The sequence below is a fragment of the Strix aluco genome, chromosome 18, assembly GCF_031877795.1.
Source record: "Strix aluco isolate bStrAlu1 chromosome 18, bStrAlu1.hap1, whole genome shotgun sequence".
NCBI classification, from domain to species: Eukaryota; Metazoa; Chordata; class Aves; order Strigiformes; family Strigidae; genus Strix; species Strix aluco.
The window spans coordinates 10,518,826-10,544,065 of record NC_133948.1 but is presented as its reverse complement, the minus strand read 5'-3'; the positions used below and the strand labels follow the sequence as shown (position 1 = coordinate 10,544,065).

General features: G+C 39.7%; 1 protein-coding gene across 2 annotated transcripts in view; it reads left to right on the top strand.

Moving 5' to 3' along the window:
• Positions 1-23,398, top strand: part of PI4KA (phosphatidylinositol 4-kinase alpha) — a 62,303-nt gene extending 38,905 nt beyond the window's left edge. For both annotated transcript variants that reach the window (XM_074844469.1, XM_074844470.1), the window contains exons 28-55: positions 60-149; positions 1,334-1,453; positions 3,005-3,097; positions 3,449-3,605; positions 3,881-4,008; positions 5,255-5,413; positions 5,673-5,824; positions 6,340-6,447; positions 7,107-7,234; positions 7,315-7,434; positions 8,082-8,161; positions 8,302-8,495; positions 9,230-9,320; positions 10,119-10,286; positions 10,833-10,886; positions 12,132-12,252; positions 12,549-12,678; positions 14,599-14,669; positions 15,510-15,582; positions 15,692-15,762; positions 16,354-16,463; positions 17,065-17,169; positions 17,637-17,762; positions 18,084-18,204; positions 18,879-19,038; positions 19,759-19,848; positions 20,723-20,806; positions 22,708-23,398. In XM_074844469.1, coding sequence (XP_074700570.1) covers positions 60-149; positions 1,334-1,453; positions 3,005-3,097; positions 3,449-3,605; positions 3,881-4,008; positions 5,255-5,413; positions 5,673-5,824; positions 6,340-6,447; positions 7,107-7,234; positions 7,315-7,434; positions 8,082-8,161; positions 8,302-8,495; positions 9,230-9,320; positions 10,119-10,286; positions 10,833-10,886; positions 12,132-12,252; positions 12,549-12,678; positions 14,599-14,669; positions 15,510-15,582; positions 15,692-15,762; positions 16,354-16,463; positions 17,065-17,169; positions 17,637-17,762; positions 18,084-18,204; positions 18,879-19,038; positions 19,759-19,848; positions 20,723-20,806; positions 22,708-22,759 — 3,156 coding nt within the window. In that variant the 3' untranslated portion in view covers positions 22,760-23,398. The remainder of the gene's footprint in view (positions 1-59; positions 150-1,333; positions 1,454-3,004; positions 3,098-3,448; positions 3,606-3,880; positions 4,009-5,254; positions 5,414-5,672; positions 5,825-6,339; positions 6,448-7,106; positions 7,235-7,314; positions 7,435-8,081; positions 8,162-8,301; positions 8,496-9,229; positions 9,321-10,118; positions 10,287-10,832; positions 10,887-12,131; positions 12,253-12,548; positions 12,679-14,598; positions 14,670-15,509; positions 15,583-15,691; positions 15,763-16,353; positions 16,464-17,064; positions 17,170-17,636; positions 17,763-18,083; positions 18,205-18,878; positions 19,039-19,758; positions 19,849-20,722; positions 20,807-22,707) is intronic.
• The last annotated feature ends 1,842 nt before the right edge of the window (positions 23,399-25,240 follow it).

Sequence of the window (25,240 nt, the reverse complement as noted above, 5' to 3'; positions counted from 1 at the left end):
AGTGCCTCTTGTTAAATGTCCTGTATTTTACCGATTGTATTGATGCTTTCTAATTCTAGAGTATAGTCAAGGATTTTGCTGCACGCTGTGGGATGATTCTGCAAGAAGCAATGAAATGGGCTCCCTCAGTTACAAAATCTCATCTACAGGTAATGAGCCTGCCTCTGTGAGAGAATTTGATTTTTGCAGATCTTCAAAATGAGTATGAAATTATGTGATGTTTTTTATTTTTTTCAGGCTATCCAAGCATCATTTTAAATTTTTCTGTTGCTCTAAGTTTTCCTTTACAGTATTGGCAGAGAATAACTAGAATTTTGATTTGATGTGACTTTTGATGTAGTTCCAAACCTTAGAATCTTGAGAATAACAAGTTTGTAAACAGTTGAGCATCCTGAATTTACTTCAGAAGTCAGAATTTTGTACATCAGAATCATCTGCCTAGCAACATCTGTTTGATGCAGATGCAGTAGCTGAAAATACCAGCTGGACTGAAACGAATGATTAGGATGTAAAACTTGTTTCTTGTTTCCCTCCTGGGAGGATGGGTTTTTTTCTGTCTTTATGGTTCTTTTTTTTTTTTTTTTTTTTTTTAAAATACAGAGAAACACAGCTAATATGAGGCCACTGTAAACTACAGACTTTAATTTGGGCGTGGGTGTAGTAAATGCTCACATGTGGCAGAGCTCAGCAGAAAGTCACAAGACCACAAACAAAGATTGCAAAAGACTACTTATGATGTACAAATAAAATAAATAAAATACCTTTTATGTAAACAAAAAGTCCACTATAGTAAAATGCAGATCTCTCTTAATCTTTGGTGAGTAGTTGAAGAAACTACATAGTCCAGGTTAGACTGGTATTCTGTCTAGAGGTGCCTACCTTAGTGCTGATAACAGAATTTCTGGGGAGGCTCAAGATCTTGGACACTGCAACGCTACCTGAAGTTTTTATTTCCTTCCCTAAAAAAACCTCAAGGGATTCTATCCTTATGTAAAAGGATAATTATTCATATTCCCTTCTTCCATGGAGTACATTTCCTTCCATAAAGGTCTTTTTGTGAAAAGCGATTCTTTTTAAAAAAGAGTTCAGCCTTCAAGTATTTATTTTGATCACTTTATCCTTTTACAAAATGGAATGAGTCTTACTCTTTACATATTTAGGAGGACATTCAGAGTTTCTTATTGCCAGGGGAGCAATGCCTAAAAGGGAGTAGAGACAGTCTATTTATTGTCAGGTATGTGTGTAATTAAGTTTTCTGGTAGTTTGCAATGATGCAACACTTTCCAACAAACACTTTTTTTGGTTTGGGTTTTTTTTCTTTTTTTCTTACCAGGAGTACCTAAACAAACATCAGAACTGGGTATCAGGTTTGTCCCAGCACACAGGACTGGCTATGGCTACAGAAAGTGTTTTGCACTTTGCAGGCTACAACAGACAGAACACCACTCTGGGCGTGAGTATTGGGCACAATTCTTGTTTGTTTGTGCAGCTGTATAGCGGTCATGTTCATTTTATAACAGATTTTCTAAAATACCTTTGTCCGCAGTACTTGAACATTACTCAGAAAGGTACCTTATTTCTTTCCATCTCATCAAGGTGTCTTCTAATCATGTTGTTCTGTAAAATACTGAAAAGTAAGATGGTAACAAGCAAGAAAATAAAACTGTTATCTAATGCTGTTTAGGAGTTTTCTATAGATGATTTTTAATGATTTGAAAGTAGTATCTTTGTGTAAGACTGAAATGAACTGCTTTCTAGAATAGTAACGTAGGTGAGTGTCGGGTGACACCCATTTGCTCTGAGTTTTACATAGGTTCACTCAAAACATGCTTTTGTATTGAACGTTTCATGCAGTTATATGCAGTTTTTTACAGTTCATTTTTTCTCATTTGTGGTTGTAATTTCTGATCTCCTGAAGAAACATCCAGTATAATCTGTTATATTATCAGCCAGCTTGTTTTCTGGCAACAGCTCTGAATCTGCCCTCCATGCCCAGCTTTAGCAGGATTTCCTTTTGGTTCTCTGTTACAGTCATCCTTCTAGACAGTGCTAGTCATTAAACTGAAATAGGATAAAGAACTCCGAGGACTCCTAAGTGCAGTCACAGAGTTCCCTAAAGGGGCAAGGTGAAAAAACTTGATAGAATAAAGACTATGCTGGAAGAAACTTGGAACTTTACAACTGGAAAGGAAATAAGAGAAACAGCTTTCTTATTTTCTTAATATGTTAACAGTATTTGTTTTGATTAGGGCCCTCCTGCATGTCAAGCAAGTGACAAAAGCTCTTTCAGAAAGCTTTCAGATTGCTAGCAGTTTGTTTTTCTTCCTGCTTTATTCCCATGGACTGGACATTGCTAATACAGAGATGATAGCATGCAAATTTTACATCCAAGACATATAATAAGAATAGTTCTCAAAAGCTTATCCACTGAAGCAAAGCATTGCAGGAGTGTTGAATTTTTAATTGTTTTGCTGGCGTTGTATTTTAGTATTAAATCCTCAAAATAAAAAATTCATTTTACAGTATAAAGAATCATTCTTTTGTTTGGTTTTTTTTGTGGAGAAACCTCATGGTTACTGGTGCACTTTTTGAAGACAGGAACAAAACAGTCTCTCTGCGTTACTGTCGGTTCAGCAAGCTGTTGTGTGGAGAGATCAGAACCAAAATCATATCTACTCTTCTGTCTTCTTCCTTACCTGTTCATGAAAAGGGAGCAGGAGCCTCAGGGATTCTAGCCTTTTTATGCTTTTTTTGGTCTTTCAAAAAGTATATACAAATATGTATATATTTCAAACTGTATACATGGAATGTATACACATGTTCCTTATTTCATTTTTATCAGTCCGAGTACTGTTACATTTAATAGTCATGATACTATTCTGTTTATTAGCATAAAGAAAACTAAACTTAAAACCTATGTGAATGTATAAATAGAAAAAAATAGAAAAAAAGATAAGTGGTTAGATACAAACAGTATGAACAGCTGTATGTGGTTTGGTCATAGGCAACCCAGCTAACTGAAAGACCAACTTGTGTGAAGAAGGACTACTCCAACTTCATGGCTTCTCTTAATTTGCGCAACCGCTATGCAGGAGAGGTAAGTAGAGGATTTCTTGTGAGTATGGAGTGTCCACAAGCTCTGGCATGGCTTTTTAGGGGATGATGTCCCTTCCAATCTAAACTGTTGTATGGTTCTGTATTATTTTAAGCACAGACTCTAAAGCTAAATTCCTTCAAGATAAAGGGTATAATTTTCCTAGGTTATTAAACAGATCATTTTACTTTTGGTCTTGCAGAAAGTTCTTAGATTGCAGATAAAGCTAAAGATTTAGCAAAATAGTAACAAAGATGTCTCTGTTTGTGGAGTTCCTTAATCAGCACATGACCAATACCAAACTAGATTCCTAAAAATACTGTTCTCTGTTGAAAAACCCATTCTATTTTACAGGTTTCTGGAATGATTCAGTTCTCAAATGCTACAGGACGAACATCTGACCTGAATAAACTGATGGTCAAAGAGCTGAATGATGCTCTTGAATCAGGCCACACTGAATTCTACACCCAGGCCATGTTTAAGTTGACTGCACTGCTAATAAGCAGCAAAGGTAATGAAAAACAAATGTAGTTCTACTTTCTGGCTCTGAATACCAAGAGTAATAAAGTACAAAAACTATCTGTATACAAACCCAGTACACATCAGATTGAAGCAAAACTGTGTTTTGAGTTTTTTCAATTAGGCTTATATTGGGGAAAAGCCTTCTTAAAGTAGAAGCTATTTGTTAGGAATTGATTATTACATACTGTGCACACCAATTTCATGCTGATGTGGAAAGCGCTTATTTATTCTGTTGGAGAAATCTGACTGAATGTTTGTTTTCAGACTGTGATCCCCAGCTCCTTCATCATCTGTGTTGGGGACCCCTGCGAATGTTCAACGAACATGGCATGGAAACAGCAATTGCTTGCTGGGAGTGGCTGCTTGCTGCCAAGAATGGAATAGAAGTGCCGGTAGGAAGCTATTTAACAACTCTTCCTCTGCCCCTGCAAGGGGGGAATAGAGAAAATTTTGAGAGATTCACAGCTATTGTGAATCTCTGTCACATAAGGATGTTAAATACATTGTTAATCACTTTAGCCTTCCAGGAAGTCTCTGTTCATGTATTTTGGGAAACCTGAGCACCCTCATGAACTGGACTATGGGAAACGGATCTTTCTCAGCAGCAGGAATGATACAGCAAAGGAAATCTGTTAGGATCTCAGCTGTACGATTTACTTTGCTGCCGAGATGCCTGAGCTGGTCATGAATCAGGTTTTAAACTAACACAATTTTTAGAATGATGATTTAAAACAAGTAGGAATCAGTGTCCCTGCTCATCAGTCAGAGCCTCTGGTGTCTGGCATTGCACCCTTGCATAAAAGATAGGCTTGCAAGTGTCCTAATCCTGTGACAGGCTAGACCAGCTGTATTTTGTGAGGTGGGGATGAATGTTATAGTAATAAAGCAACTCAGCATGGTGTAGTGACAGCCCACACAGAGCTGAGAAAGCTGCCTCTGGTAATTGCTCTAGTCAGTGAGCACTAAGTGTTTCACTTGCTGGAGATAATCATCAATCTGAATTTACATAGGTCGGTTTACATGCACACTTCAGTGTTTAACTTTTTAAGCATCAGTTTCAATTTTTCTCTTAGGCTTCTGGGGAATTTCTTTGTATCTTGTTGAGGAGATCAGATAAGCACCTCTGGTTGCTGGGCCTCCATTCTACCAGAGGATGATGCTCCCTAGAGCAGGTTCACCAGAAGTGAATTATGTGCCATCTTTATGTTGTGCACTTCATCAGCTGTGTGTGCTCATGGACCAGGGTGTGTCCTGCAGCACGTGAGAACCTGGCATACGCTTGTCTCTGCTGTCCTGGTGTTGGGGGCAGTAACCTTTAGTAGAGCAGGGGGATGGATGGCACCAGCTGATCTAACAGTTCAGTCTCCTCAACAAAATACAGCGCTTGTCTGCTGTTGCCCTTAGTCTTTCTGCTACTAGCTGAACTTCTGGGGGAGTCTTTCTTCCCTTTGTAATTTAGGATGTGAAAGAAGCATTTTATTTCAGGTGGGATGTATAGACCTGTCTGCCTCTCTGTTAACATTGCAGTGAATTTTAATTGATGTATTAGATTCTTGTATGCTCTATGGATAAAGATTGTACTTTCCATATAAGAAGATGCTCTTAAAACAAGAAACACGATTACCTTCCTTTTTGCAGTTCATGCGGGAAATGGCAGGAGCCTGGCAAATGACAGTGGAGCAGAAAGTTGGCCTGTTTTCTGCTGAACAGAAAGAAGCAGATCCATTAGCAGCCTCAGAAGAAAGCCAGCCGAGGCCTTGTCCGCCAGAGGTGACCCCACATTACATCTGGATAGAGGTGTGTATTTCTTCTGGAACGTCCCACCTATGACGGTGTTGCAGTGACGCTGTGATTGAGCTACTCTGCACTACTTGTTCTCATGGTTCAGGGAAGGGCTGGAGTCATGATGGTCTGTCTGCCTCAAAGCCAGGAGATAGACTCTTTTAGATGAGCGTAATAATTGAGGGGGAGGAAGGTCTTTGAAACAGAAAAGACTGGTGATTTTTAGAGTTAAAAAGGTCAAAGGAGGCATGGCATGTTTGTCTCTCTTCCTCAGTTTTTGGTGCAGAGATTTGAAATAGCCAAGTACTGCAGTTCTGACCAAATAGAGATCTTCTCCAGCCTGCTCCAGCGGTCTCTTTCATTGAACATTGGAGGGGCAAAAGGCAGTTTGAATCGGCATGTGGCGGCAATTGGACCCCGATTTAAGTGAGTATTTTTGTTTTTTTCCTTGGTGGAAGCAATAAGGTTATAGGGAGGTGGGAGAAAAGAACTAAATGCTAAATGTATAACTTGTCCTTGGCTTCAAGTGGTGAAAATTCCTTTAACAGCCTGCAATGATGTAGAGTCTAAGCTCTGTTTTCAAAGCAGAAGTAGCTAACTTTAGCTTGAAAATAATTTTTGGTGCTTCAGAAAACTTCATGGGGTAATTGCATATAGTGAATTGCCCACATTATGGATCTAGTCAATGTATCAGTTGGAGATAATTTTGCTCCATCAGTTGTTTTCACTTTTTGTGACTTGAAGGCTTTCACTTTCTATGGTTCAGGAGTTGCAGCTTTAGGAGCAGACTGATGATAATGTGAACAGTTTGCCAAGAGCTCTGAAATGGACACTTTTCAATGAACTGAGTGGAGTTACAGCTGTAGCTCTGGTTTGTATGGTGTGGCATTGGTCACCATTTTGGGAGTGCCAAAATTTTAATTCTCTGTTTTGTTTATTAGGTTGCTGACTCTGGGGTTGTCTTTGCTGCATGCTGATGTGGTTCCAAATGCAACTATTCGAAATGTTTTGAGAGAAAAGATTTATTCAACTGCCTTTGACTATTTCAGGTACTTTTTTATTTGCAACTACTCACTGAAAGGGTGTGTGTGGTTTCCTGAACCTTCCATAATACTTCATAACAGCAGCTGTCTTTTCTCTTCTAGTGATTTAACTTCTTTTCCTTTTTCATGCATTTTAACAGAAACTTTCATTTTCCTTGTGCTTTTGTGTGGTTTATAAAGCAGTATTTTCAGGAATGTTTCTTTTCTTTTTTTCCTTATTTTGGCATTTATTTAGTGCTCAAAACTGTACCTAGATTTATAAGATTTAAAGAATTGCAGTTACAGAGTGTGTGGCTGAAATGCAGTTTTGTTGTTTTGAAAATACACCCACACTGAATCTGATGATTACAACATTTGACATGGGCACAACAGAAAAGAATATAATTGATAGGGATGTCTGAATGTGAGGAGATCAGTCAGTCATAATATTAAATTTAAAATGAATCCAGGATGCTGACAGACTGCTGCCTTAATTTTCAGTTATAATAGGAAGTTTGGACTCTTCAGTCAGACATCATAAAGTCATGAGATAAAATGTAGTGATGTGTAGTCTCATCCTTATAGCTTCTGGTCAGAATAAGAAATACAACTTGATTAGATTTGTGGGGGGTTGGGTTTTTTTTCTAATACATTCAACTTCACATTATTTGTGTAATTTTTTCAAGTTGTCCCTCAAAGTTCCCTACACAAGGGGAAAAGAGGCTTCGTGAGGATATCAGCATATTGATCAAGTTTTGGACAGCAATGTTCTCAGACAAGAAGTATCTGACTGCCAGCCAACTTGTGCCACCTGGTGAGTTCCTTTATGTGCTGTTTCAAAAGCCTGTTGTTTCTTTGATTGGATTCTACATCAGATTTGTGCTCTGTTGTTAGATAATCAAGACACCAGGAGCAACCTGGATATCAATGTTGGATCTCGGCAACAGGCTACACAAGGATGGATAAATACTTACCCTTTGTCCAGTGGCATGTCAACCATATCTAAAAAATCAGGTATCTTTTTGATTGTAACCAGCTCCCAACTTTACAGCACATTTTATATGCAGATGTTGCTTAAGGTCAATATTTACCTTTGACATTGGGCTCAAGTTCATCTGGCAGATATTGAATTACCAACGTCAAACTCTGGAGAGGAGGGTGGGAAAAGTCTCACTGATATCAAGCAGCAAAGTTTTTAAATTACTTGCTTTTTTGTTAGAATGTTCAATTCTGTAGTGCAGAAGAAATAAGACTGGAGGTCAAGATGTACTGAAATCCTGTGAGGAAATTACTTGCTCTGTGCAAACATGCCCCTGGTGCTTTTTGGGGGCAGCAGAGTGACATTAGATTGTGGGCTGTATTTTTGTACAGTTGTAAACTATGTGCTCTTTCTTTTTAGTAGGTTGTCGTGTTTCTGAAGTGAATGCCGTACTGGCTAAATTAATATCCCTATAGCCTGTTGTACTCCCTATATTCAGAGAACAACTGTACTATGAGTAGCTGCAGTACTGACTTTCTGAAGTCACTCTGATCTAAATTTACAAGTGTCCTATGGTTAATCAGTTCTTACATGTTAATGTTGCCAGGTGTGGACAGTTTGAAAGCACCATTTAACATACTGATCAAAAGCCACTGAAAACTTTTTTTATCCTTTTCTCAAGGAATGTCTAAGAAGACTAACAGAGGTACACAGCTACACAAGTACTACATGAAGCGAAGAACATTACTGCTTTCATTGCTGGTGGGTCATCAGAAGAATGGGGAAACTGCATGAATTTCTAAAACCCCATTTTTGTTGCAGGATACATAAACTAAAGTATGAAATTGGGAGTGTGTTTTCTTCTTCCAGAAAACACTTTTTTTTTTTTTTGTTTCCCTTAGGCTACCGAGATTGAACGCTTAATCACATGGTACAATCCACTGTCCTCCCCTGAGCTAGAGTTGGATCAAACTGGAGAGAGCAGTGTAGCAAACTGGAGGTCTAAGTATATCAGTCTCAGTGAGAAGCAGTGGAAGGATAATGTAAATCTGGCTTGGAGCATTTCTCCTCATCTTGCTGTACAGCTGCCTACCAGGTGAGATGTTTCAAAAGAAAGAACTGGTGTAATTCCTGCTGCCTTAGAAGCTGAGTGAGTACTTACACTGTAGGAACTGATGGCACTTGCTCCTGTTTACAGCCCCCTTTCACAGCTGGTTGAGACCTTTGAAATGAAAAGAACTACATTCCTTAATACACTCATTTGGCTCAGGCTCTAGTGGCGTCCAGCCTCCTTTCCTGCTGCCCATTCTTCATGAACACTTAGACCGTGTTTTGTTTAGAAGAACTCATGTTTGGTTTTTAATAGCATTTAACCCATTAGCAGGCATAGCATTTAAACAGTGCCAGAAGTGTCTTTGAATGAAGTGTTCTAGCTATATATTGGCTTGTACTTTAATAAGTATTATAGGAGAATTAGCATAGTTGGCTCCGGAAGGGAAAGGAAATTCTTTCCCCCTTACAACAGTGATAGTTTTTGCCAAGTAGAGTTCTGCACACTGGTTTCTGTGGAATCCCAGACAGTATATTTCAGCCAGGAATCCAATAGTGGGCTAAAATACTAGTGGTTTATACAAAAGCATTGGATGAGGACCAGTTGTTCCTGAACCCTCTTTTGACAGTATATTGGTCCCTCAGTGTGCATTATTTCATAGTTGGATTATTTGTTTATTAAGCACATACTTTTCTGCCTTTTGCTGTCCTCATCTTCACATAAATAAAGAGGCTGTCAAAATTTTCTAATAATGTTATTGTATTTCTGGTTATACTTAGATTTAAGAACACTGAAGCTATTGGAACAGAAGTGACCCGTCTGGTTCGGTTGGACCCAGGAGCTGTTAGTGATGTTCCTGAAGCAATAAAGGTACCTGTGAATATTTATACTGTTACAGGGCCCTAGTATGCCTGTTTCATCCAGATAGATTGGAAAATACAGTCTTTACTTAACACAGTATGTTCTAGTGCTAACCATAGCTCTGTAGGAGAGAATGACAGAACAGCTGTGGAAACAGGGTGCTGGGGCAGGAATCACAGTAATGAGTAGGTGGCTAGTTAGCTTATGGTACATCTTGCTCCTGGGAATGTTCTCACCATACACAAAATGTCTCAAAACTCATCACAGCCACCATTTCTGTTCCTTTTGCATAATATGTAAAAAGACCACTGGTGAGTGCTGCTGCTAAAATTATTTCAAGCTTAACCTGTTCTGTGTGTCAGGAGGCCAAGCCTTGTAAAATGGAGGAAACTCTTCATGCTGATCTGCAGTGAAACACTCTAGTCGTGTGAGGGATGATCTTGTCAGAGCTGCATTCTGTACAGTACCTGTAAAATAGATGACAGGAAAAGTGAGCCTTCTTTGACTGTTACAAAAGGACTCATCCTTTCTTCTTTCTCCCTATACTAGAACCCCTGTATTGTGCTTTTAGTAACTTGACTTCACTAGCTTCATCTGGTGATGTGGGAGGTGAGGCAATTCCAATGGTTAGATTTCCATGGAAAAAAAATGCTTTAGATAAAAGAGCTGTGGTTTTGTAAAATAAAATGTAGCATGTATCACTTCCCCTGCTATAGGGTGCTAGGTTATAGCATTACTCTCTGATGTGTATTACCCAGACGTTATTGGGTGCTATAAAATCCTAACATGTCTGACCTGCTTTTTCAGTACCTGGTTACCTGGCATACAATTGATGCTGATGCACCTGAGCTCAGCCATGTTCTGTGCTGGGCACCAACAGATCCACCAACTGGCCTTTCCTATTTTTCAAGCATGTATCCACCACATCCTCTAACAGCTCAGTATGGGGTTAAAGTCCTGCGATCTTTTCCTCCGGTAAGATGAGTTCCAAGAGAGCCTTAAGACCCCAAGTAAAGTTAATGGCCTTAGTCATTGTGGCCACAGACTTCATTTTAATACCATGGAGAAACACACACATGCTAAATGGGCACACCACATTGCAGAATGTGAATATGTTGGGATGAAAAGTTAAAGTTAATTGTCCCACGAATACTGGCTTGTGTACTTGCAACTCTTTTGTCATGAATCTCACTAAGTTGAATTCTTCAGGCTGCTCTTATCAGATTGTCCCTTTCGACTCTTCTCTCAGTGGAAAGGTGTTTCTTCTAAGGTAGCACAAGGCTGGATTTTTAGCACTTGTCAGACTTGTATTAGAACTGTAAAATACATGATTATTAATGATATTTTTGAAGGAAGTAACTGGACAGAAAAATAGTTCAATTTGAGGAGGTGACATATATAGTTTAAAATAAGGAGGCAGTACTGTTTTGTTCACCTAACTGAAGGGAGCTTTTCTCTGTGCATGTGACCTGTCTTCCCTTCGACTACTAAAACAATAACATCCTCTGCCATCTTTTTCAGGATGCCATTTTATTCTACATTCCACAGATTGTGCAGGCACTTCGGTATGACAAGGTAAGGATATGAAACAGCTACATTTGAACAAACCAGATTTTTAAAGCAGCTTTTAGACTTAAAACTGCAAATCAAACAACATTTAAGCTTAAACTAATGCTGCTTATTATTGTCCTATATGTCTAACACATAGAAGAAAAATTATTGTCTCTAGAGGCTGTCTTGCTTTGGATACACCTCTTTTATGAACAGGTAGACTTGAGAAACCAGAGGCTATGTAGCTCATCTGTCAGGAAAGAGATTTTGTTATGGGAAACCACAGATGAGGACACTGTCTGAATAAAGCTTTTGAATGTCTGCATGAGACAAGCAGTAATGAAATTAAATCACTATCCTTAATCATTTTGCTGTGGAGTTAACTGGAGAAGACATCTAGAGATGTCTTGTGCTCCATCACATATATGAAATCGCATCTTGCAGAAGCCAGAAGTAAAGCTTGACAACCAAGTTCAGAGTTCATTAATGTGACATCATTGTTACCTGCCCACAAGGTATGTGAACTCTGGTCAGTGCATTATTTTCAGGTGAAGATAATCCCCAGCCAGTGGAGTAGGTGACTGTATTTAGTTATTCTTTGAGAACTTTGCATAGGTAAGTATCCTCTGCAGTGCAGAGCATGAGCATCAGACATCTTGTCTGTTAATGTCAGTCAAACATAGAAACATCTACAGACTACAGAAGCAGCTGCAAGTAGAGTAAAGGAAATGCAACTTCTGGAATGAGTAGGATTCCCTTGTACACTTCAACTTCTTTTATGAGTTTGTTCTTGCATTCCAGAATTACTCTGGAACTGTGCCAGCACGCGCAGTTCTTGCCACCAAAATGTACGCTCCATATGATGCTGCCTAGATTTCTGGTATTACAGGAGCATTTAGTGATACCAAGCAAGACCAATGGCTCTATTGCACTGTGGCTTGTATACATACTAGGAGATGGCCTAAGCAAAAAAAGATTTTAAATCCAAATAGAATAGATAGAAAATGGCACAGAAGTGGGAGGAAGGTGGGTTAGAATAATGGAGTAAGTCAGTAATAAAGCTGAAAGGAGTTTAGGTCAATTTACTACCTGTTAAAATACACTGTCATTCTTCAAAGGTCTTTTTAGCAATGTGAATGAGAGTGCAGAGGTCTTCTTTCCATCCGTTAAGTATTTTTGAATTTGAAGAATAGCTGTTAGAAGTGGTAGTATCAAGTCTGCTAGATTTGTAATGATCTTTGATCCTTACTGGACTGGATATGGTTGCAGATGGGTTACGTTAGAGAATACATCCTGTGGGCAGCTGCCAAATCCCAGCTCTTGGCTCACCAATTCATCTGGAACATGAAAACTAATATTTACCTGGATGAAGAAGGACACCAAAAAGATCGTGAGTGCTTTAAAATATAATCTAGCTTGGCTCCTTTCCTCGTCTCAGTTCAGACTAAATCTCCTTCCTGCTTCTCTCTTGGCAGGAGGAATCATTTTAGCTAGGAGCTTCTCTTTCATTTGTAGAGGTAGGGCCCATTCCTTAGAAGTTCCTGACAGAACACATCAAAAGAGATGCAGCAATGTTTGCCTCAGTACCCTTTTTTGAATACTGTCTGAAGGCGGCTGTTTCCACTACCCATGTCGTTTAGCTTTCTGAAATACTTCTGACACAAATGCTTCCTTTTTCACATGCAGCTGACATTGGGGAACTTCTGGAGCAGCTAGTAGAGGAGATAACTGGCTCATTATCTGGCCCAGCCAAGGAGTTCTACCAACGGGAATTTGATTTCTTTAATAAAATCACCAACGTTTCAGCCATTATCAAGTAAGTGCTCTACTTCAGAATTGCCCTTTTTTTGGGCTCACTGTTCCAGTGTCCTGATTAAGAGGCTAATTTGCTTTTAGGGATATTGGGATGGTGTGTTCCAGAGGAAAGAACTAATTTATATGATAAGAGATTGATTTTTTTCTTAAAATGTAACTTAATAGTTGTAATAGGATGCAAAGGCTCATTTTAGTTTGACCTTTAGGGATAATTCGTATCTGCCCTGCTCTCAGTGCTCATGCTTTGATCTAGCAGTCCATCTGAAACAGCCAGGTTTTTTTACTTTGGAAGCAGATGATTCTAAACTTTAGTTTTTAATCCTATTTTATCTAAAACACTGTGGTTGGTAATAGTGGAATGAGGTTCCATAGAAAAATGCACTGATACATTATAACTTGTTATCAACATTTTGTGTGGAGTTTAAAAGCAAGCAAGGAGAACAAAACAAAAAACCACCACAAAGCTAAAAAACCTCAGGCATGGGTAAATGGTTTACCTTCTGCTAAAACTCCATGAAATTGTCTTTTCCTCTTCTCAAAGAGATTTAATTGTGCAGTGCAATACAAAGACGATTTCTCTTTTTGCATATGTAAGTCTTTTTCTTCCATTCCTAAATTGTGGTTATGGAGAAAGATTTGATGTCCTAAACATTGGATCACTGATCTCTTAAAACTGAAGGTCCTGCTCATAGAGAGATTCTCACTGTTGACGGTGAAGACTGCAGTAAGATACGTAATTTAACTTTTATAAAGCTTGCCAGTGGATGGCAGCAGCTCAGCACACAAGTTCTGTCTGTAAGTGTGGTTTCATTGCATATTTTTAAAACATTCTCTGTTGTATGAAATTATTTGAAAGTCATATGAAATGTATGTCCTGGAACATGCCTCCTTTAAAATGAAGCTTTGCTAACCACCAGTGTAAGGGCATCAGGCTAAAGGATACTTACATCACAGAAACAATCAAATGCCCCCTTGTGTGCATGTTAAGATGCTTTCACTCAGTAGGATGAGTTAAAAGGGCAGGTTAGGATCTGAGTATCTTGATATTTAGAATTAAGCCAATCCACTGTTTGTTAGTATGAAGTCATAATTAAGCAACAGATAAATGCAATGCTTGTAAAGCACAATTATTTGCACTCCAGCCTTAAAATGAATCTGGGTTTTGTGCATCTCCAATGTAAAAACAACATAGAGGAGATGCTGTTTGCTTCATAGATGGCATAAATGAACAAATGTATCATCTGTGATGATTTCATCAGGTGTTATGTTGCTGCTTCAGTAACCTGCTGTAGTGCTTTAAACGAGAGCATAAGTAATACCTTTCAGTTGCATGCTGCTCCACCAGGTGAGCATGCAATTGTGTGACTGACTTCAATGGATGGTTAACAGGAGTGCCTGTGCAAATTGGGTAATTGTATATACTGATCGTTAACCATGTTACCAATTATCCAATTGACACCTGCAGTCATGCTAAGTATGTGAACAAATTAGGCGTGTAATTGCATAGGCATTTTGCTGGCTTGTCCTTTTTCAGTTACCAGTGTTCCTATTCCAGTGTAAGTTCCACAAGGGAAAATTACATTGATATAACTACAGCTTACAAAGGTGTAATTATGCCCAAATTTCTGTGTAAGGAAGAGCCTCTGTATATTTCATTCATATCTCTTACGCTCTTTGGGTTTGTCAACAACCTGTGTGTCAAATCAATGTTAAATCTACAAAGACTGTAACCTTCATTAAGATAGAAAATGTTTTGGTTAGGTATTGAGCCTATAAGTTCTCTAGAAATGGTGCAGTAAGAGATCTTTGTTGTTACGGGAAGAAACATTTTTAGTGAAGCAAAAATTTGAAACAAATTTGAGACTAGTACATAAAATAATATATAGTATGCAGATAAATAAAATATCATTCATCTTTCTAGGCCATTCCCTAAAGGAGATGAAAGAAAAAAAGCTTGTTTGAGTGCTCTATCTGAGGTGAAAGTGCAGCCTGGTAAGAAGTGATTTAATCATATCATATAGTGGGCTTTTTGTATTCAACATGAGTACTGTATTTTCTGCAAACAAATCTTGAAATCTCTGAAAGTGACAGCTCTCAGTTTTGATGCTGGCAGCTGTTCTTCTGTTACAGTTGGATTATTTTTCTCTTGAAACAATTCAAATATTTTTACTCAGCAAATAATTTGTATATGGTGCATCAAAACTTGCTCAAGAGCACATCACAGATAAAAGTAGAAATGTATGTCTGAAGAGGGAAGATAAATAAGCTCTTTTTCTTTTGACCACTTTCTTTTTTGAAAAGATGAGGTGCTTTTGAGAAGTTATGCTATCTCAAGAATGAAGTGTGTCCAGTTCCTTTCATTCTCCTTTTTCTCCCATCAGGCATTCCCTTGAAACATCATTGCCTGAAGGTCCTTACAAATCTTGAACATAAGGTTTCCCAATCTGAATCTTCTCTTTAAAATGGAGTTTGATGAAAGCTGTCTCTGATCTCTGACTAACAGACCTCAATTCTCCTACCATGTGTTGGTTGCTAAGGGCCCTCCCTAGTGCACTGGGACATACTGCCACATCGTATTAGGGACTATTGTAAGAGAAGTCCTGTCTGGACATTTCTGTGGTACAGAGTCTGCAGTATTAGTTCAAAACTGTATTCTATTAGCTTCTGGCAATCACTCACTAATGCAAAGAATACTGTATCCTTTGTGGCTCACAGACTGTAATCTCCAGTTTAACATTTTATTTAATTCAAAACTAGGTACTGAAGCTATAGACACCAGCATTAGTTATTCTCTAACTTACGTTGTTCTCAGCTGTCTGCTTTGTTTTGTAGGCTGTTACTTGCCCAGCAATCCTGAAGCTATTGTTCTGGACATTGATTACAAATCAGGAACACCTATGCAGAGGTACCATGCTCTTGTAATATTCTTCCATTAAGATAATTAGGTATTTTTCTAGAAATTCTTGTTTGGCTAACTTGCACTCATCATCATCTTTGTTTTTATTACAATTTAGTGCAGCAAAAGCGCCCTACCTGGCCAAATTTAAAGTGAAACGATGTGGAGTTAGTGAGCTTGAAAAAGAAGGTTAGTAACTGTGTCTTAATCATTGACACTACTAATTGAGAGTCAGCAATTCCTTTAAAATTGCCTGCTTTTATGACCTCTACTGCTGTAGTGAAATTATTTCCATGTTGAACTTCATCTGCGGTGGTTCGGCTCAGAAATGAAACTGTATTAGAGGAAGAGAGAATAAAATTCTGGAAACTTAAATCCATTTTTTGTGGTATTTTTTAATTCCCGGGGAGCAAGCCACATGTATCTTGAAGAAAATTTAACAGTTACTTTAGACTAACATATAAATTGATTGCCTTTCCCTGGTTTTTACACTGTAGCAAACTCCACCTTTTGGCAGTTTTTTCTCATAATACATTTTGTGGGATGCTCCAGCTGATTAGCTTAATGCAATTCAGGTATTTATCAGGTAAATCACAAACACTATTTTGATATGTTCCAGTAGACAAAGGGAACTATCTTACGGCATTCACCTTGCAAGGCAGAAGTATCTGTAGTGCACCTGCAGTGAAATGTTGTGGTTTTGAGTGCAGAGGACTTGTCGTGATAGAAAGTTACTAATTAAAGTCTGTGTCTGGGTTTTGCTTTGTACTCTTTTTGCAGGTCTGCGTTGTCGTTCTGATTCCATAGATGAAAGTGCAGAAGAAGGGGTGGACAGTAAGAAAATCTGTTGGCAGGCAGCTATCTTTAAAGTGGGCGATGACTGCAGACAGGTACAAAGCTATCGGGCTTAGCAGTTATAGAAGACAGATTTGTAGGTGACAATATGAAAATTTTAGTACAGAAATATTTTTCTTCGGAATTTTGATAATCTCCACTAGTTATAGACTGAGGGAGAGAACTGTGTTGTGCCACTAGAGAAATGCTAGTTTGGAAACAAAGAGCAATTTTTCGAGACAGTTTACCATGACTTAAAACTCTTTTTTAGAGTTTATTTTTCAATGGAACTATTGGTAACAGCAGTATTTTCCAAGGTGATATCTTGCACATGGAAGTTTGATTGGTTTTGATTAAGAGGGAATGCTGGCTATTATCCCTGGAGTTATTAGTAGCCATCTTATCAAAGAGTGATGGAAAAATTTGGTTTTCATAGGTCAGCAGTTAAATCTTCAGTGTTGCTTCTACACACTTAAACAGCATTTAGCTTTTCCCTCTTTGATTTCCCCCAGAGCCACAGTGCACACACAAGCACACATCTGCAGACCTGCTGGGGTAGCTTAATGTTCACTTCAGAGTTCTCCAGAGCATTTTTGTAATGTAACTTATGATCTGTAACCCCTGTAATACTTGTGCAATTTTTTTCTTGTATAACAGGACATGTTGGCTTTACAAATCATCGATCTCTTCAAGAACATATTTCAGCTGGTAGGCCTGGATCTTTTTGTGTTTCCTTACAGAGTGGTGGCCACAGCTCCTGGGGTAAGTGGACAATTAACTGTACTGCTGTAGAAAATAGTTCCTAATCAGAAAAGACTTTCTCTTCCAGCACACATAAAAATTCCATACTGCAAGGAAATACTGCCCACATCACTTCTGCCAAATATTTGGAGTACCAGTGACAAAAAGAGTCTTTCCTCTCCTGCTTTTCTAAAGCTTTTGGCTCTGAAGTTTTGCAGCCTGTGGTGATTCATGTTTGTTGTTTGATTTTTTTTTTTTTTGGGACTGCATTGTGCAAGTCAGTGGAAAGTCACAGAGCTTGTCTTATGTTGCGCAGAAATCCTAAAAAACTGGAGATACTTTTTTTATGAATAAACTAGAAATTCTGTATTCAGTGATCTATAGGCTTCCCCATGTTTCTCTGAGGACCTGTATGACTGCCGAGAACCATGACCAGAATACATGTTGGGAGTGTGCTTTTCAGACCTGTTTCTCCTCTTCTCCTTCAGTGCGGTGTTATTGAATGCATTCCTGACTGCACATCCCGTGACCAGCTGGGCAGGCAGACAGACTTTGGGATGTATGATTACTTTACAAGGCAATATGGAGATGAGTCTACCCTTGCATTCCAGAAGGTAAAATATCAGTTGGCAAGCACAGCAAAATCTCAGCTGAGAAATATTTTAGCTATAAGAAATAATGACAGATAATTGGATAATGACTACCGTAATGCTATATCTGGTTTCTGATGCTGATAATCCATTTTTAGCTATGAGTGAGTTAGCTAAAGTAGTTACTGCAGCTGTAGATGTGTGGAGAATATCCCTGAACGCTGCTTCAAACTAATCACGAATGGAAAAAAAGAAAATGACTTTGTTCAGCTCTATCTCCTCCTAGGATGGAGAGTTATTAAATTCTCTTGTGTTCTGATTTGTTTTAACTTCTTGTTTGTACAGGCTCGCTATAATTTCATCCGCAGTATGGCTGCATATAGTCTTCTCCTGTTTCTGCTCCAGATTAAAGACAGGCATAATGGCAACATCATGCTGGACAAAAAGGGACACATCATTCATATTGGTCAGTCATATCCACATTCAAATTTCAGTAGTTACCTTTTCCTTCTGCTTAAAGTATTGCTCATAGAAGACAATAAGCCATTTCCCTTTTGAGATCAATCTGTATACTGATTTCACAGTTTGTAAATATACATGTGACTTTTTCATGCCTCTTCAGTATTGTATTATATTTGTGTTGGCTGCTTCTGAGTAAATTTAGCTTTGTAAGTTTTACGAGCTTCAGGAAAGTATATACACACGTACGTATGAATTATGCATGTATACATACTTATGCATGCATACATATATGTGTGTATATATATGTATAAATATATAAATGTATCTTGGGGTTCTTTTTACCACCGTATGGGTATGAATTAAATTTGACAAGTAAATTTATATAATTGTGTGAGGCTGTAACTTCTGCTTTAGGTTTGCTTTTCTGGAACTGCACATATGTTTCAACACAAGGAGTTTATTTGATGTCATCATTCTTATGTCTAGTCTAATGTCATGGTGATGATTCTTTTGTTGGTATTCTTACACTTCCCCAAAGCTTTTTTCCAGTTGGAGTTGAAATGTTGGTAGAAAAAGTAGATATTAATAAGTGAAATCCACCTCTTCTTTCTTCTGTCAGCTTTGACAGTGCACAGTTAACCAACAGAGTTTATGAGGCAGATTATCTTTTGTGCACAGATTTTGGATTCATGTTTGAAAGCTCACCTGGTGGAAATCTGGGCTGGGAGCCTGACATTAAGCTGACTGATGAGATGGTGATGATAATGGGAGGAAAAATGGAGGCAACTCCATTCAAATGGTTTATGGAGATGTGTGTCAGAGGCTATCTGGCAGTCAGGTAAGGTGTTCTTAACTGCTTAAAAGTGCAAGTGCTTGTGTGCCTAAAACCAGATGAGAAGATAAATAATAATAAACATTTGTCTGTAGGGGGTCTGAGCCTGACAGACTGTCTTCTTGCAAATTTTGAAACAACTTAATAATCCTGCAATTTTACAACCTAACTTTGTGGGGTTTTTTCTGTTCTTATGTTACATTCGAATATTTTATATATTATATCCAATTTATAAATGCGTTGTTACACACATTTCATATGCTGTTAAAACTTTGCAGTAAGAATCAAAATCTTTCTTGTTTTCCCTGATAGGACAATCACATTAATCACCATTTCAACTAGAGTTAATTAAGTAGGAGATGTGAAAAAGTGCTACAATTTCCTGTTGTAGTTGCTGGTTTCAGCCTTTTGTGCTGTTCTGATGCACTGATTCACCTTTCTGATACCAAAGAAATATTGTTTACTAAAGCATTGCTTTGCATAATCCTCCTTGAGACTGTTCATCTTGCAGCATTCTGAGTATCCAGGAGTCCAATGTAAAGGAGTGAAATCTAAAGTGACAGATTGCAAGCAATGCTGTAGCTCCACCAGCAAATGTAAGAGGATTATATGTGTTGATTTAGTAACAGAAAAAGGTGTGATCCAGCTCGTTGAACTCCTCAGCTTGCCTGCTTTACCTGCTAAGGCTGCAGAAGTTTGAGTGCTTTTTGTCCTTTTTTTCTCTAGGCCTTACATGGATGCTGTAGTCTCCCTGGTTACGTTAATGTTGGATACAGGGCTGCCCTGTTTCCGAGGGCAGACAATCAAGCTGTTGAAGTAAGTCAGCATATGTATGAACTGGAAAATGTTTGTATGTTCTTCACAGAATGTGTACTGCCACAACTTGTGCAGTGAGTCATGCTACTCAAATATCTTAAATGACTTAACGTTGTAAAAATGGTGACTTTTGTTTCTAGAATATCTCAGAAAGTAGGAATTCCAGAGGCCTTTTCATAGAATTAAATTCAAGCTGTTCAATGACTGTTGCAAGTACATGGACTATCTTTAAATTCATAGGACTAGCAAAATAAGACTGTAAAGGAAAGATCTGCTTTAATCGAGAGGTAATGTGTGGCAGAGGTTGATGTCCTCTGAAATGGTGTTGAACTCTGAAGAACAGCATCTTTAAATTTGTTTTACACATAATGCAGTACTGAATGGGACTATGTTGTAACATACATTCATAACATAACATACATACATAACAGCTTAGGCAAATACAGGTTCTAATGTGACACTTTAGACACACTTATGCCTCCAGAGTTAGCTCCAGAGTGAGCAGAGTTAGCCCAGCATGTCCTGCATATAACTTTCTACAGTTTCCTGAAGATTCCTAAAGTATGATGGACTGGAGCTCAAGGGTACTATGAGGTACAAAGACACTTTAAAAGCAGCAGCTGCCTAGGAAGAGGGATCTTCTGTTCCGAGAGATACCACTAGACTGATGAAAAGTTGAGCCTCTCTGTCTCCACTGTAAGACTAACAGCAAGTGCTTATTTTAAAATGTTACATAGTTTGTACAAGGTAGTCTCACAAGAAGTAGGTACTTGCAGCAAGTGAAATCAGCACTTTGCTGAGCTTGTGCAAAGAGACATTTGTATCGTGCTGAAAGGAAACCTCACTAATTTTACTCTTTATTTTCTGCATATAGACACAGGTTCAGCCCCAACATGACTGAGCGGGAGGCTGCAACTTTCATCATCAAGATCATCCAGAATTGTTTCCTCAGCAACAGGTTTGGCATCTGTGCATGTCTTCTCCCTATGGCTAAAGGAAGGTCATCAAGCTTTGAGCAGAGCTAAAAAGTAGAGTTTTATCAGTCAGATACTGAACCTTTTTGAGTTGTTGCTATTTAGATAAAGCAGGATAGCAGCTTTGCTTCTGAACATGCTGCATCTCTTCCCTTTTACACTGGGAAGGAATGCTTAAGCCCAGGCTGGTCAAACAGCAAGGCCGGCTAGTCTAAAGAATAGAAGATTTTCTATCAGAGTGAATCTTTGGCCCAAAAGTTAAGCATTTTGGCTCCTGTGTTAGAGCATGGCCAACTGTACCATTAGGGTTATATGTCGAGTGGTGGTATCTCCTTTGATATAGGGGAGGGTGACCTCTATGAATAAATGGATAAATAGTAAAGAATAGTATTGAATGGCAACAGGAATAGCATGCCTTCTGGTCAGAATGAAGAGGGATTGATCTTGAAGCTTGTTCTCTTTTATTTTGTAAGGGGAAGGTTTCTTAAAAAACAGTATGCATGGTCCATTGGTCTGAGTGAGAATGAAGCTGAAACAGGCCTAGAGTGACTTTTCAAAATCTTTTTTATAATTGCTTGTAGGCATTAAGTTGCCTGAATATCCTCCTGAAGTTCAAAGCTGCTATTCTGTGCAAAAGTGTATTTGACTCTTCTCTAGAAATGAGTTCTAATCTTTCTACTAATTTTTTCTTCATGACTTGGTACTACATTAACATATTAATAATTTTGCTAGACCATATGTTAATTATTGTGTAATACTGACTAGGGAAAATGCCTGAAGTAGAGAACACTGGCAGTGTGGTTTTTGAGTGTCTTTGTAGCTGGGCCACATTTATTTGTCATCTACCATTCAGTATACTGAATGGAACAATCAGTTCTATGACATAATTAGCAGTTTAAAAATTAACTCAATCACCAGCTAGCCAATCAGCTATATACAAATAGTTTGGTATCTTGTGCAAAACTTTTGAAAGGGAATGACATCTAAAATGTGATTTTATTACATTTAATACTTTAAATGCAGTAAATTTAATACTTAAACATCTTAAGTGCATGTTTTATTATTATCCCAGATAATACAGCTTTTGTGGGATATATTGGAGAGTCTAATACAAACTCGGGTGTAGTTCCATGTGGGGTCAGCTTGAGACTAGTAAGGCTCACTGGCTCAGATATAGCCCTGCTAGAACTGAATTGGATTTTCTAGTGCCTGCTGGTGCATCTCCTCAGAATCTTAGATTAATATCGGGGGTCACGCTGCTGTGTGAATGCCCACAGCCAGCTTAGTTCTGACAAGCTTGAGCTTTTCTACCTGTAGCATGATTAGTCTGTGACCTGGATAAGCTCTGCCCATGGATAACTGAGTTATCTGTAACAAGGCTTAGATTTGTTTGTTCAGTGACTCATCAGAGATGCTGCTATTAACGCTGTTATTTCCCCTGCACTTTTATTTTCATTATTAGCATTCTCCTTCATTACAATTACTTTTATTTCCACATAATCCTGTTCCATGCAGCCCTGATGTTCTTGCTTCATTCATTATGCATTTCCTTCTCCTAAAACAAACTGCCAATGCAATGTGAGGTGCTTCTGGCTTATCCAAACACAGGGTCCACGCTGCTGTTGCTGTTGCCACACTGAGAAGCATGGAAATACATTTTTTTTTTTACCTAGTTTAAACAAGAGCAGGATGTTTTGTGCTTTTCAACTCAGCAACTGGGTGGGCCTTCACAATGCCTTCAAAGCATGTAGGGATAGTTTTGATTAGCAGTTAATTTCCTTCACCCGTGTTTTGTTTCTGTGGGATCTTGATGTTTGTTTCAGTGACAATGGGCGCAGTGTTTTTTTAAACTTTTACTTACCTCTGCTTTGCTTTTCTTCTCTAGGAGTAGGACATATGACATGATCCAGTACTACCAGAATGACATCCCATACTGAGAGACACTAGAGATTCACTGCCGAAGTGAACATGCAACCCTGTGCCCTCGCTCCAAACTTGTAATAAATAGGAGATTCTCAGTCACACCTCGCTATCTTCCATCTTTTGTGTATGTGTGTGTACATGTGGGTACATGTTTCCTGGACATTGCAACAATCACTCTGATGCATTCCTTTCTCTTTACCTGGTTATATATATTTCTGGCTTTCTCTGGATTTTTGGAGTTGGGCTGCAATCACAATAAAAATTGTACAATGATTATGAATATGTGAAAGAGGTAAAGCTTGTGGAGTTTGATAATTTTTCATGCAATGCAAGGATTTTATAATACCTTTAAAAAAAAAACCTTTCCTGCACAATCCCACAAAATGCCATGGAAGGGAAGGGTATGGATTTCTCTTTGGAGGAAGAAATGTTAACTTGTTCTAATTTTACTGTAGAAAAAGCCTGATAATCATCCAAGGTGGTGATGTCTGTGTAGCTGTGTTCATACTTTGCACTGTACATGGTCCCTGCTACGTGGTCAGTATTTCATATGTACATGAAGAATGTATTTTTTCCTTTTGTGTGTTTTAAAAAAGAGACTCTACTGAAGATATATTTAATCTATAAAATGTAATAAAAGACCTTAAACTTTGTGTCTATTGCAAATCTTTTGTCATACACTGAGTTTTAGTTTATACACTACAGCATTTTGCACATTTGTGTACTGTTCATTATATGGTGACCTTTCTTTCTAATGGAGCAATCAGATTTCTTCAGCTTCTTGTCTGTCTCAAATGATGGTTTTTATTCATAAATGTTTTGTGCAAGACTCACGTACTGAGGAGCTGAAACATAGGACCAAGGTATTGCTCCCCCTCCCCTGTTTAACAAAGGAGCCCTACCCCGGGCTGAGACACAAGTCTTGCAGATCTTCTTTCCTTTTCTACACGCTTGTCATTCTACAATGTGCTCTTGAAAGCGCACGCCCCTCTTCAGGGGATTTTTTCGCTACAGCTCCAGGCCGTGGCTGCTCTGGGAAGGGGCCTCGTGCTGCTCCCGCGCGCGGGCAGGCGGCGGGCGGGGCGGGGCGGGGCGGGGCGAGCGGCAGCACCAGAGCGGCACCGCGCCCTGAGGGGGCTCGACGCTGAGGAGAAGCCGCGCCCCGAGGGGCTCAGCCCCAGCCCTGAGGCGGGGCCGCCCTCAAGCAGGGCTCCAGCTCTGAGCAGAAGTGGCGGTCCGAGGGGGCTCAGCCCTGAGGCGGGCTCGGCGCTGAGGGGCGGAGGTGTCGTGAGGGAGACCCAGCCCTGAGGTGGGGCCCGGCCCTGAGGGGGCGGGTGCGGCCTGAGGGGTGCTCGGCCGCGGGGAGCGGGAGGAGCCCGCCTCTGAGGGGCAGCCGTGGCCAGCAGGGGAAGGCCCGGGGCTGTAGTTGCCCAGGCCGGGCTCCTGGGGTTACGGGGAGCTGGGCCGTGGCGGCAGGCCCAGCCTTGCAGGGCGACCTGTGCGTGAGGGGATGGGTGGGCGCCTGCCCTACACTGCCGGTGACGTGGCTGCACCATCTTCCCCTTGGTGCCCTTTTGAGCACCTTTGAGTCAGCACTTAAATCTCCCAGGGTGAGTTTGTGTTTTGCTGAGGGAATTCCCAGCGTGTCCCCTTGGCCCAGGCCAGCTGGAGCCGCTTAGGGGGGCGGCCCGCCCAAAGCCGGGCTGGCTGAGGAGGTCCCTGCCAGCGAGGGAAGGCAGCCGAGGCGGTGGCAGGGAGAGGCGCTGCTGCACTCGCAGCTCAGGGAAGCAGGGGCAGGAGAGGAGGCAGCGAGGGCAGTGTGCTTTGGCCCTCTGCGAGGTGGGGTCTTTGTGTGTGGTGCAGTGGAGGGGCTGACCCTTTCCCAGTATGGAAGGGCTGCAGCCTGCCTGTTTCATTCAAAAATGGCTCAGGCTTTCGCCACGGGTGTTAAGATGGGTTTTGTGCTGCTGTCTGTTGCCTGTGCGGTGGGTGGCTCACAGCAAGGTGGGCTCTGAGCCCCTTTTCAGCAAAATGGGGAGGTACCACTGGCTTTCTAAAAACACTTGGAGGTTCACCAGGGAGTAGTGTGCAGGAGCTGCTTAATTATTGATTTAATTCAGCTTTATTATACAAGCAACTGGGACATGGAGTAATTTTTGTGCTCTGTGCCTGCAGCTAGTTGTACCTACTCAGGCTCCATAGGAATAGGAGCTGATTGACACTACAAATGTGGTATACTTCCTCACACCTGTCCTGTAATGGGGAGCGGGTGGAGTGATGAAATGTGAAGGCTTCTCAGGGGAGGTGGTGAGGAGTTCTAATATTTTGCTAATTCAAGTTAATGCTTGTATGCATTTATTTTCCTTTCTTGCACCTCAAAATAAATGTGCCGTGTAAAATGAAAACCCAAATGAGTGTCTCGAGCAGCCTTATGACAAGATCAATTAAGAGCTATCATAAATGGAGATGGCATCAGAAGTTGCTCTTTTGAATGA